This window comes from Neolamprologus brichardi, chromosome 13 (genome assembly GCF_056152115.1).
Source record: "Neolamprologus brichardi isolate AB-2024 chromosome 13, ASM5615211v1, whole genome shotgun sequence".
Classification (NCBI taxonomy): Eukaryota; Metazoa; Chordata; class Actinopteri; order Cichliformes; family Cichlidae; genus Neolamprologus; species Neolamprologus brichardi.
This window is the reverse complement of record NC_142116.1, coordinates 12,689,988-12,705,362: the sequence shown is the minus strand read 5'-3', so window position 1 is coordinate 12,705,362 and position 15,375 is coordinate 12,689,988. Positions and strand designations below refer to the sequence as shown.

General features: G+C 40.0%; 2 protein-coding genes across 2 annotated transcripts; one reads left to right on the top strand and one right to left on the bottom strand.

The window, feature by feature from the left end:
• Window positions 1-1,710: 1,710 nt before the first annotated feature.
• On the top strand, window positions 1,711-5,227 carry bnip4 (BCL2 interacting protein 4). Its single transcript, XM_006783739.3, has 6 exons — window positions 1,711-1,954; window positions 2,368-2,539; window positions 2,676-2,736; window positions 3,006-3,112; window positions 3,306-3,455; window positions 4,712-5,227. The coding sequence occupies exons 1-6, from the start codon at window positions 1,912-1,914 to the stop codon at window positions 4,746-4,748; spliced, it is 570 nt and encodes a 189-aa protein (XP_006783802.1). The 5' UTR covers window positions 1,711-1,911; the 3' UTR covers window positions 4,749-5,227.
• Window positions 5,228-5,273: 46 nt separating this feature from the next.
• Window positions 5,274-11,468, bottom strand: ppp2r2d (protein phosphatase 2, regulatory subunit B, delta). Its single transcript, XM_006783738.3, has 10 exons — window positions 11,298-11,468; window positions 11,026-11,100; window positions 10,428-10,525; window positions 8,698-8,863; window positions 8,501-8,613; window positions 8,236-8,413; window positions 7,957-8,121; window positions 7,545-7,714; window positions 7,123-7,214; window positions 5,274-6,964 (listed from the first exon to the last, which is right to left on the bottom strand). The coding sequence occupies exons 1-10, from the start codon at window positions 11,302-11,304 to the stop codon at window positions 6,685-6,687; spliced, it is 1,344 nt and encodes a 447-aa protein (XP_006783801.1). The 5' UTR covers window positions 11,305-11,468; the 3' UTR covers window positions 5,274-6,684.
• Between the last annotated feature and the right edge of the window lie 3,907 nt (window positions 11,469-15,375).

The window sequence follows — 15,375 nt, the reverse complement described above, 5'->3', positions numbered from 1 at the left end:
CCTAGTAGAGGTGGCATTAAGATAAGCATGAGAGCCACAACCTGGGTAGGTGGTACAGATTTATAGTATTCCTTTTTCTTTGTGAAATATTTTGATTACTGGCCTCTTCTTTTGATGTTTATTCCTAAAATGTGGCTGATAGCAAAAGTGTAGAGACTGTCTATTGGCTTGCAGCCTGAGTGGAACGATGTGTTTCCTGTTTTTGTGCCACCAGGTATTATTGTTCATGCACTAGTGATAAGTTTTCGTATACCACAATTTATTAATACGTTTGCGGTCTGGTTAATGCAAACAGGAATTTGGCTTTCTTCTACCCGGAAAGCAGTCCGTCTGATAAAAATGGCAGATTATCTACACAGATTAATGATAGGTTTCCAGATACAAATTTCTGGTTTAATCGAATACCCAAAATTGGGACTTCCTTCCTTGGCTCTTTTGTGAATATTCCTTATATCTGTCTGTACACATTAGCTGATAAATCCAATTTATGCACTTTAATTTGGAAATATGTTTGAACTGAGTTTGAGGTTTGAGATATTTTTCTGTACTTTTAGCTGACATCTACATCTAGTAGAGCTAAATGTTAAAAAGATAAAAGGTGGAACATCACGAGCACCACAAACTGAAGCACCACTCACCGCATGCTTTTGCAAACTTCATTTCTCATAAGATATCAACTGTTTGGTAACATTTTTTAACAAAGTATTTTATCCGTGTTTTAAAATGATGTGGTAAACTGTGTAAACCTTTGCCTACGAGGAAGCAGTACACAACCCATAATAATAAGCCCCCACAGTAATGCAATTTAGGAAGAATAATGAGCCAAACTAATTTCCATGTCCACAAACATAATTGTATTTGCAAGTCCCAAATTTGAGATTGTAAATTTGGACTAGCCTGTTGAAGAAATTGTGAACAATAAATACAGTATAATATATGTCTAGCTGTTCCCAAACAGCATGTTGTTATTCAGTTCTTGGTTGAAAGAAAAATTGTACAAACGAGTAAGCATTAATTTAATTAGGTTGCTAGACTATGGAACTGACACATAGTCATGCAAGAGTAAAGATCATTGATTATGAGTTTTACACTATGAAGTTGTGTAACTTTCAAGTTAGAATCCGACAACCTCCTACGAGCAGGTTGGCGACAGTGGAATGGAAAAACTGCCATTTGGCAGGAACCGGCTCAGGGAGGGGCAGTCATCTGCCACGAGCAGTAGAGGGTGAGGGAAGGGAGACAAAACAAAAGGCACCCTATAGAAGAAAGCCGTAGATTAATTATAAAATGCAGATTGGTGTAGAAACACCTTCTGCAAAGCATGTGACTTTTTAGTGACTTGTAATTTTCCCTTTTGAGTATGGCATTATACCGGATGACCTTCTTCTGACTATAATAAAAAAGCCTTCACTTCATATACAAAGGGTAAAAGACAGACTTTAGAAAAGTGCATATCCTGCAGAACAAGTCAAAATGTGGGACATTGTCTGAAGCTGTGGGATGGGGGCGGGGGGGAGGGGGATCTGGTCATCCTAGTTATGACTGCCCTCTGCAGACAGATGTGTATAACTGCTGCAGTGAAGGTTAAACCAAAAATGTGAGACACAGTCAGCTGACATAAGCACATTTTCTCAGTAGCGCTGCTTGCATAACATTTTCACAAATAACTCGGATAGGTGTTTATCGAGGTGGGTCATAAATCGTGTCCTTGTATGCGGGCGCGCGTGAGCAACACGCAGGGAGAGCGTGGCGCGCGTGCTCTCCTTTCCGAGCCAATCACATTTTAGATAAACACAATGTTGCGTCATTGTTATTGTGGTAGTTGGAGCTCCAGCTGCTTGCAGGCATTTCGCCACCATTTCGCTGATATAGAGGCCTTTAAACCTGCGGAGACTGCATTATACTGCTGCAATGTCACTACCGGTGGACGCTTCCTCTGACGAGAGCCTGCAAGGTGAAGTATTTACGCCAAATATATATTTGCCAGTGTTGTTGTTAGCGGTAGACGATAGTTAAACACCACGAGTAAATAACCTAGTCTGACCACGTGAAAAGCCAGTCGATAGGAGTGTTTGGCTAAATAGCGAGATTGAATCTCAACTCCACATTGATTTATATACCTATAAGACGTGTAGACACAGCTATACAGGGTAGGCCATGGTTCTAGTTAGTTATTAAGGCTAATCTGCAGTGTTGTCACGATGAAAATGCCTACAAGCTAAAAACGGTCCTCATTTGGTTATTGTTCCTCTATGCCAGAGACTGCATTCCTATCCTAGCCGAGATAGGCCTGTGATGTATTACTGGATAACCAGTATTCATGTTTAAAGGCTTTGCTTTAAACAATTTAATTAAATTTCATTTAAGGTTCCTGGGTTGAGCTGCATTTCAGTGGGAATGGCTCCCAAAGTGCCAGTCAACAAGGAAGCCAGGAGCAAATTCCCTCTTCCAGCCTGGCAGCCGACATGGAGAAAATGTTGCTAGAAGCACAGCACGAATCAGGCAGGAGCAGCTCCAGAGGAAGCTCTCAGTGCAACAGGTTGGTGGGGGTGGGCAGAAGGGGGAAGAGCAGTTCATGTTTTTCCTCTGTTTGTTGAGTAATATGAAGAAGTCGTGAGCTGAGTTTCCCTTATGTGTTTTCTTCTCCTTCTCCTTCTTGTTCTTCTTCACAACAGCCCACTCAGAGCACAAACCCCGCTTCTTCTGTGGAAAGGCTCAGAGGGGAATAGCTCACAGGTACATTAAGCCTTTCTCACAGCAGAAATTTGGACGTGTTATAGCAGGCAAGGGAAAGTATTCTTAATTATAATGACGTTCCACTTAAAGGAGGTCCTTACTTAACAGCTGAGTCGGGCTTTTCCTGCTTAGAGTTGAAAAGTTGAAAACAATCTGTTTTCTTTATATATAGTTTTATGTTTATGCATTATTCATAACCTTGTTAAAGCTAAATGTAGTGTGACATAATTTTATTATTATTATTTTAAATTATTTTTTCCCCCTTTTAGTCAGATGAAGATTTCCAAGAGAGAATACGGGAAGTTGAGAACCTGATGAAGAAAAATGCTGACTGGATCTGGGACTGGTCTAGCCGACCTGAGAACAGTCCACCAAAGTAAGTAGTCATATCACAATTAAAGATAATCTTTTACCCCAACTATAATTATTACATGCCAGGATTTGTAATTGTGATTCATAGAATTTGGAATGATGTCTGTGTGAGCAAAGGTGCCGGTGTGACATTAAACTGGCACTCACTTGATTTTAATGTATTCAGAACAATGAAAAATTAATGTGTCACTCTGTAGGGAGTTCCTGCTGAAGCACCCTAAGCGCTCAACCTCTCTCAGCATCAGGAAAACCAGCGTCATGAAGAAGGGAGGCTTTCTCTCTTCTGACTTTCTGAAGCTTTTCCTTCCATCATTTATCATTTCCCACATACTCGCTGTTGGCTTAGGGTAAGCAGCATCATTTAATCTTTAACTCAGGCAGTATGCAAAAACTAAAAACACTGTACAGGAACCTCTTGAGTTGCTGCAGAAACTGTTGACCCACTAGACCTGATGTTTTCTATTTTCACATAAATATTGGGATCATTTTACATGCACTTAAAAATGGTATTTGTATATTAAATAATGACCAATCAGTAATCTCTTAACATTTGCAGGATAGAAAAATGACAGTGTCATCACAACAAAACACTGAAAATATGTGTAAAAATAAAACAAACATAATGATGTTTAGATCAATGCCTGACTGGATAAACAGCAGTCCAGTTCAGTGTCTGACATTTAATAGGTTTAGGTAAGATACTCCCTGAAGTATATCAACTTCAAAGTGACAGAGAATATAACTGTCTTTATTTAGGAGCCTGTGGTTATTATTCTATAGAGCATTATTTCAACACATCCTATTTTAGACTTTTACTTTTACCTTACTCACTGGCCACCTCATTAGGTACACCTTAAACAAATAAGTGGAAATGTTCTTCAGAGATTTTGGTCCATATCAGTGATGCTTCGCTGGTATGAAGGGGCCCAAAGTGTGCCAAGAAAATATCCACCATGCCATCACACTGCCACCACCACCAGCCTGAAAACTACAGGATGGATCTTTCATGTTGTTTATAGCAAATTCTGTTTTATAACAAATGTTTTTCCAATTTCATTTTAATGTCCAGTTTTGATGAGCAAATGCAAATTAGCTGGAGAGGCAGCGCTTCTGCATACCTTGCTTGTAATGAGTTGCTATTTGAGTTACTGTTGCCTCGCCATCAGCTTGAGGCAGTTTGGCCATACTCCTCTGGCATCAATAAGGCATATTCAACCAGAGAACTGCTGTTCAAGTTTCTCTTTTTCAGGCCGTTTTCTGTAAACCCTAGAGATGGCTGTGTTGGAAAATCCTCCTTGATCAGCAGATTCTGAAACATTTAGATCAGCCTATCTGGCACCAATGGCCATGCCACCTTCAAATTCCTTTGAGTCACCTTCTCCATTCTGTTGCTCAATTTGAAATTCAGCAGGTCATCTGGACCATGTCTGCATGCCTTAATGCTTTGAGTTGCTGCCATTGGCTGAAAAGTTGTACCTAATTTGGTGGTCATTGAGTTTGCATTTTACCCGGTTAAAAAACTATTTCAGTAGATACACCTAGTTAGTTGTGTTTATGTTTTAAAGCAGCATCTTAATTTCTCTGTTTTCTTCTTTCTTGGTAGGATATATATTGGAAGGCGCCTAACACATCCTAAATAGGATCGTGGCGCTTGGCACTACCTCATCAACGTCATGCAACCATCTTGGCATGCCTTAAAACGGGACCTTCTAATGATCAAAGGAAATGTAGTAGCCATGTGACGTGGTCCTGTTGAATTCAGTGTTCCACATTTCCCACAGCAGTGTGGAGAGTTGAGGGATCAGTCATTGCTGTTTTTTGGGTGTAAACCTCTGAACACAGCAGTGGCGTTTTCTTCTTTTGATTGAACTCAAATCACTTTTTTTAAAAAAAAATAATGCAAGCAGTTTTTAGAGGAGGCAGATGGCTCAAAGAAATTCAACTTGACTGTTTTATTTGTTTTGGGGAATCTTTAGATTAGTTGGTGGCACTCATTACTGATTGCTTAGCTGTGCAATGATAAATTGTGATTTTCAAAAAAGAACAAACAGCATAGAAATGGCACATGTTCATCATCATCAAAAAACATTAAAAGTGTGAAACGTATGCATGACCTTAACTGTGTTACAGTTGATTTAATTCACAATGACGCAGAGCAGGCGAACAGCAGATGAACACAATTAAAATTTTATTGAACTTTGGTCAAAATAATAAACAAGTGAATACATTGCCACCATGTTAGGAATCAATGGACAAAGACAATGCATTATGTGTTTGTTTTAATTTCATCAGTATATTTTGTGTAGTCAACCTTCATTTCTGCGTTCACAACTACAGAGATAAGATCCACATTTGCAATATGCAGTTCAAATTTGGGTGACATCCCTAATAAATGAGTAAGGGCACATGTATGAGGCCTGTCTTAATGTCCTACTTATCTCGTGATCCGGAGGCACTCTATCACAAACTGTATGGTGTGCAATTTCCTCCTCGGTGTTTTCATAGACAGCCACGTGTAGCAGCAGTATATGAGGACATAACTATAAAATAGGATTTACAAATAATGCACATGAGGTTTGTAAAACATTGGGGGACATAACTTGTAGCTGTCACTGATAGAAGTAGGTATTAAGGCTGCAGATTCCCTTTGTCCTGGACCCCATCTTGTGCAGTGTAGTTTCCAGCCTGCATCCTAAACATGAGCAAAAACTAGAACTTGAATCTCTTGACACAAACACGTTATAGGTTGTCTCCAACAGTGGTTCTCAAACTGGTAGCCCCGAATGGTATTTCCTTAACAAGGTTTTCTTGAGATCTGCTCAATAGACAGTGGTGTGACTGGAGATTTTTCCACCTCTCTACAACATAAAAACATGCAAAGCAATAAACATGTTTTAATACATACTTCTAAATTTAAAAACACGTCTGTAGATTTAGTTTCTTTTATTATGTGGATGACAAGGTGTACTTGAGTAGATACAGTCAGTGAAATTATGTCACCGTATTGACTGGGGTAAAATAAGAGAAGGGGGTGGGGTTTGGGGGGAGAAACATGTCCGCTTTTCCAAATTCATGGCCTTTTCCACCAGTTGTGTGGCCTGAATACATGACCAATGGGGGAATGTTACAGTTAGGCTTATTGGCCATTCATCCGTGCTTCAGAGGGCCCAAAAACTTTGAATTGATGATACAACCTTGACAAGACGTCATTTTTAAGTACTTCCATGAGTTCTGTCGTTAAATTGTGAAATGAAGGCTTAAAATGTCAACACAAACACCAACGTTCAAGAGTTTGACCTCTAGGGAGTGCCGTTCTGTCAATTAGACCCGAACTGGGCTTTCTGGGTCAGGGGGGCATGTCGATTGCCCTGGTGCCAAAGGCAAAAACAACCTAAGCTCAGACTCAAAATAAAACAGGCCTATGGATCAACCTCCTGTGGCAAAAAAAGTAGACACGTGCTTTCAAATTCTTCACCAGGAGGACAACAAGGCTGTTTCTTCTTATACAGATAGACAAGTAGTAGGCTTAACTACACAGGTACGGTAAAAGCCCTATCCTCTGGAGCCCCAAATCTTCTAGTTGATTTTGTCCTGGAAAATGTACAAGTTGTTGGTGGCTGCCACAGCTATCACGTTATCTTTGGGGTGCCAGGCAGTGTGGAGGATCTTCTTGTTGAAGTCCAGGCTGTCCACGCTGATCTCGTCCTTCTTCCTCTTGCCACCGGTGGACACTTTACGTGGTTTAAGTGTGGCCCGTGGTTTGCTGCTCTCTCGGGATGCCTCCAGTGTGATGTCCCGCCTGGTGTTCCGGTCAAACATTCGAAAGAAGTTGTTGTAGGAGCCTGTCATGATGGCACTGCCGGAGAGAGTAAAAAAATAAACTCAATGTTTGAATTTGTTCCAGTAACACCAAAAGTTTGACCACCGATTGATATAACTTATAAGCCGGGAACAACATTTATAAAAACAGTAGTGAGTGAAATGCTTGTCCTTTGCAGCAAGAAGGAAACATACCTGTCACTGCCATTCCAGCAGCACTCAAACTTGTCAAAGATGCAGTCGTTTTCATACAAAGAGCAAAGCTTACTGCGAAGATATTCATGGACCTGAAATGAAACAATGTAAAGGGAACTGTTCAAAGCTTTATCTTACATAAAACAAAGCCTTCTGCATATTTAATCCATGTTGCGAGGCTAACCGGTACCTATCAGCCTCCATTAGGAGTTTGCCTGTCATTTCTTGATAGACCATATCCCTATTTGGTTATTACTGACTTTAGGAAGTCTGACAAAAATTCTGACTTATATCTGAAAAAGCACTATTTCAAGCCTTAATCAAAGTTGATTTAAAAAAAAAACAAAAAACCAAGTCCCAGAAAAGATCACAAGTGTTAATGTAATTTAAAACTGAATCCCCAGAAAAGCATGTTTAAGCACCTGATACGTCTCCACTGGCCTGTTCTCCATGTTGAGGTCCCAAACTTTGACGGAGAGGTAGTCACGTGTCATCATATAGCGTCCGCTGTGACTGAACTTCACGTCTGAGATGGAGGAGATGATCTCAGAGAAAAAGGATCGGCTGCTGGGATCCTCTGGTTCCTCAAAGACTTAAAAAATAAAGGGAAAGGGCGAAATCCTCAAATTCTTGAATGAATCTTTATGAGCTCTTAATTGAATTACAGATCACGACAAAGAAATTAGATTAACAGGTAACAGATGCGTCTTTGAAAAAACAAAAAAACTAGACAAATTGTCAGACTAAGGTTAATTTCAGAAATCGCTGCACTTTCGAATTCTCTATTTTCCAGACAGACCGATGGCTTCACTACAATACGGTAGAAGTACTTACACTTTGAGTGCCTATCGCAGAGCGCTGCCGCTCGCATGTCACACAGGCGGATGGTTCCTTTGCTACTGCTGTACACAAATACATTGCATTGATGTGGATGGCACTCAGCAGCTGTGATTACTTCTGTCAGTTCCTCCATGTTGGCGGGCTTGATGTCTACAATATCTGTTAGCACACTGTTAAGGAGCTAGCAGTCTTATATTTTACATTGATGCAATGCTATTAAAACTTTAAGACACATCTAAAAATCAGCTTTCTGATATAAAAAAAAAAGGATACTAAAACTTCTGTCTGTGATTTCCAAGTGCCATAGATTTATTCTTAGGTCATCTGCAGAGAGGTAAGTTTCATGATCACTATTTACAGAAATGGAATTAATGTGATAGGTGTGCGCATTTGCAAAGATCCTCCGTGGGCTTGCTTCTACCATGAGATCCATTGGCATCAGTACTGGTACCTGAAATGTGCAACAATCAATTTTAGAAAAGTTATCACATAGAGTCATGCTCATAATGAGGCAGGTCTGAGGGACGGCTAAACACACCCGTAAAGAGGTGATTCTAAAGGGGTCTCTGAGTCGTCCGTCTTCGTCTTTCAGATTGTAACCTTCTGCTCGTTTATCTCTTTCACTAATTTTCCACAATTTGATAGTTTTATCTGGGGAAAAAAAGGAAAGGCTTTAGGAGAGGGAACATAGTGCTTCATTATCAACAAATAAGAAAAACAGAAAAAAGCTCTTACCATTTGTTGAAAGTAGAAAGTGAGCAGCATTTTGTTGTGGTAGCCATCTTATTTTATTAATTTTTTCCTCGATTTCTAAACTTTTCAAATAATCAAATTCTGGCTCGTGACTCTGAAAAGTGCTATAGACGTTGTACTCCCCACGCAGGTGTGGACGATTCTTAGACTGAGGGGGAAAAGGCAACAAAAAAAAAACCCCCACTGTAATCATGGTGTTGTTTAGGGCATTAAAAAACCCAAAACAACAGCAAAAAAACAAAAACAAACAAGATTTCATCATTACCTGTTCATATTTTTGCATAAATATGTAAAAGAAAGCTCATTACAGAAAATAGCACAATCAACAACAAGCAAAATAAATAAACAAAAAATACATTTTCGGCCACTCAGTTATTTACAAGTGGGGTGCCCAAGAGGGTAACTCCTTATATTTGGTTCTGCATAGTAGACATTAGTTGGTCTTCCTGAGACAACCCCAAAACCCATAGACCAAGTACATGTATAAACTACTACACCGTGGAGCCACATGTAGATTTTTCACAACAGTTCCATTATGGAGTACTGATGTAAAACACTATGATCCTGGCATTGTGCTTTTTGAAATGCCCTAAACAATGTTTAATAGCACATTTTCATTGTAACTTTACCATATTTTCCATAAATACACTCATCCCCCCTCCCCCTCCAAACGCCTTCGACGCTTATTCCCCTCCGATGCTGACGGTGGATCAAGGAGACCAGCGCTTGTGCTGCAGGCCCGGATGTACTGTCTACATTGGCTGTCTCTCACCCTTTACCCACCCCTGTTGCTTGTCATGTGTTTCTTTGGTGTATTAAGAGTTTTTTCATGTGCTATGTGCAGAGGTGTTTTTTTCTGTTCTCAAATTGATCTCCCGGTTGGAGCTCAGTCTGGGGGAGGAGTTATTTTTTTTCTCCTCATCTTTCCTCATGTTGTGCATTTTCCATTGTTATACCTCTCTGGCCTATCTTCCCCATGTGATGTTTGTGTAATGTATGTATGGTCAGAAGGGTAAGACGGCGCTGGCAAAGGTCAGCAGCCTTAACCCAATTTCCTTCGGGGTCAACCTTCAGGATCAATAAAGTTTTATTGAATTGAATAAATATATGAATAAACTGAGATAAACTAAGATAACACCTTCCCATGATAGTCTAGTACCTTAATATTTAACCTTAAAACTAAAATAAATAAAATATCCAGTTTGAATACCACTCACACTTTGTTCCTCGCCAGTGTTTCTGCCAACTGTTTACTTCCTAAAATATGCATGCAGCCTTCAGTTCTTACATGTAGTTTTATTACGCATTACATTGTTCTGTGCTGTACGATGATGAATGCATCTTATGGTAAATATGAGGACAACAAGACAAATTCATAGAAATTGTATTGTTGAAATGGATACAATAAACTTGGTCTTTTATATGTAGTGTATTCCAGAGAGCTCATTCTGCTCATCTGGATGTTGCGTTTTCAGTGGGAGGCATTCATCCAAATGACTTCCTCAGTCTCAGCTGAGTGCAGGTTTCCCCAACCTTACAAACACTACATTTGCATGATGATCTAAACTGGTGCCACTGACTAACAATGGGCTGTAAGGTCAGTTTTATGATCATTAATAAGCAAATACTGCTCAGAGAATATTTAATATTTATATACAACAACAGCTTAGGCCTTCACTTCTGGAACGGTGTTACTGCTCTGTGATCCTTACCTCTTGTTCATGCTGAAATATCACTACTCTGCCTCCCTTGTCTCCAGTTGCCAGTAGCTCTCCAGAATAGTTGAACTCAACTGTTGAGATTATGTCAGCTGAAAAGACACAAATCGGTGTGAATCAGACCTCACAGCTCAGCTTCCGCACTGTAGTTGGGATGGCAGCTAGAATGCTACTGTGATGGGCTGCAGGCTAAGTCTGGTCCCACTGTTCTTATAGAAAATGTAAAATACCGATAACCACATAATATCACGTACACCCATTAAGGTATGAATGAAAACAAGCATGATGTCACTCGACAATTTATGGACGCAGCACATTGACGTCACGGGCACGGACGCTCCCCCTTTAATAGCTTAGCCACCAGCTAGCTCATAGCGAGCTAGCGACACACAGTAATCTACAAGGAAAGGGCGTTTGTGCAACTGATCCACAAACAGGTCTACACTAATCACGAGAGCAGTCTTGCAAAAAAGCACGCGCGTCCATCCGCCGTCAGCTCTCGTGCACCTCAAGTGAATCCCACAGAGAACCATCATCCTAGCTAGCTGCCCACCACTGTAGCCTAGCCGCCGAGCTAACGTTAGCCACATACCTTCCGCAACATCTTCATCTATCGCTCCTTTTACTTGAGAGAAACACCACTGAAAATCATTTCCTCCTGCAACTCCTGCAAAAAGAAACCAGGGTTAGTGTGATTCCGGCTCGCCCTTCATCGGGCGGTAATAATGACCTGACAGTGACACAGTTTGACAACTAGCAACTTAGCTTGCCAGCGCTAACGCTGGTTAGCCAAGTTGCAGATTCAGGCCATCACACACACCAAGTGAGGTGGATCCTTTTCCCTTCCTTTAAAAAGTAGCTTACCCGCCATTGCTTCATTTAGCAGCTCTTGTTGTATACAGCTTCCAATGCCTTATCAACCAGTGCGGCGCGCTCGGGGAGATAGATAGCATCCACAATCAGTGTGAAGACTCGGGTCCAGATCTGTCAAGACCACGGAAATTATCCGTGATTTTTTTTTCTTCCAAAATGGCGCACAGTACATGGAGAAATGACGTCATGCACACATGCCACATCCTGACTCCATCCATCCTCCTGAGCATCATATCAGTAAATGTGCATTTTCACTGGATTTTATATCCACCCAGCTTTGTTTCGATGAATTGCATGTTTTACATATATGGTTAGTGAGGAGTTTTAATCCTATTTAGCCGCCCACTAATGAGCAGGACAAATACAATTTACACATCCCCGCCTGGTTATTTTCACTGTGACTGAAATAAACAGCTACACATGCAAAAACAACTAAGAAAATCTACATTTTTTTCAGTCATATATCCACAAAGCAAATATGTTTAATTAAATGATTTGCATAGCAGCCCATGAATAAGAGTTAAACACATTTTGTTTGCATGTTAAACGTTTTTTGACATTTAATATTTTTATTCAATTTTTCATATTTTACATGCAAAGTGGGATTTTGAGTAAAGCGTCACTTTGAATTACAGTGACAACATGTAGCACCTCAGCCTGTATTGGATGGTCAATCGGTGACATCTAGCGGCAAAACTGAGAAAATTCAGTTTACTCCGCATCCACTATATAGTTTTCAGTCTTTATTCTAGTCTGTATCCTTTTCTATTGTTATATTTCTTCACGAAGATAAAGGTAAAAAGAGTCTGACAAGTCCAGTGAAAACAAATGCAAGCCAGTGTTATTAGAAAGAAGCCTGCCACTCAAAGAATCCAGAATTTAAATCTATGAGAGAATTTCACAACAATGTAAGTGAGCTTTTTAAATTAGTTTTATTGGCTAAAACTGGTAATTCTGCACATGCAATTTCAGTTTTCTATGACCAAAAAAAGGTAACTTAGATAATGGTTCAAAGTATATTAGGTTAATTTGATATTATTTCAAATACTCAGTGTGATTTTTTTAAGATACAAAATAACGTTTTAGCTATTTTACACAGAATCTGTGAAGGTTACTGAGAACCTTCACAGACATACACAGAATCAACGAAAAAATATGCTGTGTATTTATTTTTTAAATAGATTGTCTGCAGTGTGATGTAGTGCATACAGAAAAAACTGCCATAGATGGTGTATTTTTAAAAAAAATTAAATACATATGGTGATATATATACACAGTTCAGTGGATAAATGCCAATAAGCAGATATGAAAAAGCATAGTCTAAAGCTTGTTTTTATTCAGCTATCATAGCGTGTGTTTTTGAAGCCAACTCATCACTTGCACTGACTTGAAGTTTGATTATATATATATGTATTTTCCCCATAGTTTATATTTGGTTTTTGCAGCTGCACATTGTCCAGGAGGTGGCAAGAGAATAAAAATGATGTACCCTCGAAGACCTGGGCCAAATCCCACCAAAACCTTCTCCCAAGCTACACATCGTCTCATCACTCACGCAGAGTCCCACGGGAAGAAGCAGAGCAGAGGCCTGGAGGTTAGGAAGACTCTCTCACTCCCTGACTCTCTTTCTCAGTACACCTATATATCTATATTTAACTATCTATACAGGTACAGACATATCTATATATTTGTCTATAGAGATATTTATACAGATATAGCATAAAAGTAAATGTTCTTATAAGGTGTTGGGTCAACACCTGCCACCAGAACAACTGCAGTACTCCTTGGCATTGATTCTGAAACTTTCTGGAAGGCTACCAGAGGAAATACTTTGATCTATCTATCTATCTATCTATCTATCTATCTATCTATCTATCTATCTATCTATCTATCTATCTATCTATCTATCTATCTATCTATCTATCTATCTATCTATCTATCTATCTAGCTATCTATCTACATGGACTGCACTGCACTTTTCTTGCTCGCTCAGTTTAACATTATTCCACACATGAATACATAATGGGTGTAATTTATGCATTTTCTGAAAGTGCTGTCTGAAATGCAGTTGACTAATGTCAGTTCACCAGAGAAACTCTACAGCACCAGCTTGTGTATTGATCTCATTTGCAGTTAGTAGATGTGAGGGCATTTAGCTTTAAATTAACAAAAGATGGTCCACCAGTGTTTCATAAAACCATCATTATTTTAACAACCGCTTAAACCTTTTAAAACACCCTTGACTTCTACGTGTCGAGCCCTGTGCACCAAATGGGTTTGTTGTGTTTTGTACTTTGATTGCTTAAATGTTTGACAAAGTGGACCACTGTGTCAGTCATTACTTTGTGAATACAGTACCAACACATCATGATTTGAAAGCAGTAGGTGTGTGGGTGTAGACGCCACACTGATGTCCAAATCAGAATGAAAAATAGGGCTTTTAAAAAATTAAAGAAATTGCTGAATGGCGATTTTTCGTTAATTTAAAATGTCTCTTTATAACGTGTTATACATTGAATCAAACAAAACTGCTGTCCCGATAAGACTGCATTATTAAAAGCAAGCAGTTTCTGTTCACCATCATTGCATGAACGTGTAATGCCCGATTGCAGCCTAATTTATGATTTAATAAACCGTACAGCTTAATCGTTGTGTGCATTCGAAATGTTCACGTTTGTACGAGTCGAGCGTTGTTGCTGTGACTGTGTGTGTGAGTGTGCTGCCGTGCCGTAGCTTCATCAGGTATAAGGAGAGGTGTTGACTTTATTCCGAGCCTCCAGTAACACCACTGACTCTGATAGTTCCCCATCCCTGTGGGAATTCATTATAAGACAGCTAGAGGCTGCTTGTGGATGGTTACTGTGCTGCCCGTATGTTAACTTGTCGCTATCGCGCAAGGCAAACATGTGGTGCAGCTGCTTTCTCTGGCTGTGGGCAACCTGGAGAGATTGATTGGTGAGCCTTCTGTTTTATCCAGGATCAGGGCCACATTCAGTAGACATGGTGCCTCCGGAGAAGCAGCCATTTTCCCCAGAAAATATGGCTCATTACCAGCACAGACAAAATGAAGGTATATTGACTTTTTAACATCTTACAACACACCTATTCCTGGCCCGTTTAACAAAAAGCGTTTGTTACCCTGGAAATCTTTACTTCATCTTATTCCCATGTTACCGAATACAAAACCAGCGCTCATTTCAACATGAGCTAATCATGCCCAGGTTTAGTTTGCCAAAAATCACACACATCGCAGCTACTATCCTCACCTATTTCTCTTTGAATTTACACACACAGTCATGAACATAAATACCCATGCACATTCATTTTTGCCCGGCACGCACAAACATACCCTTCCCCCACATTTGGTCAATCAGACAGTTTTTAACACAAACCATTGGCCAGTGGATGTGTCTGCTCTGCTCAGGGGCATAAGCTCTGTCCAGACCCTGAGTCCTAACACGCACACACACACACACACTCTCGCTCTCACTCAAACACACACTCTCACACACAAACAGCAAAAGACAAACACAATCAATTATTCAAGACTCTTGTTTTGGCTCATGTGTTTTTTCTTATTATTTCTGTTCTGTTGTCTCTATAGTATCCTCTGGCAACCTAACAGCCAGGAGGCCAGATGAGTGAGATATGAGGCCTGATGACTTGAGGTCTGTGTATGTCTTTGTAATTTAGATGGCAGAGTATAATTTGCATGCACAGCCTTCAACATCGTCTCATTGTCTGAAGGAGATTATCCTTGCGGCTTGCCACAGCCGCGGGTTGTCAAAGACCTGGCTTCTAAGACAAACCTTTGTCTCCTTGTTTATTTCCCCTATGAGTGGAAATTTTCAGTGTGGTCATTTAGTGTAGCTGAAACTCACACCGAAGCACACAAGCGATCAGTGAAAACAGTGCACCATCCTTTATCATAATCACAAGTAGCCCTTAAGCTCTGTACCTTTGCATGTACGCTGCAGTATGTAGTGTATGTTTTACATACAGGGACTGTCATTCTTCAGTGTGCAAATTTGTGCACTAGATGGCACTATGGCACTTATTATTCAGTGCC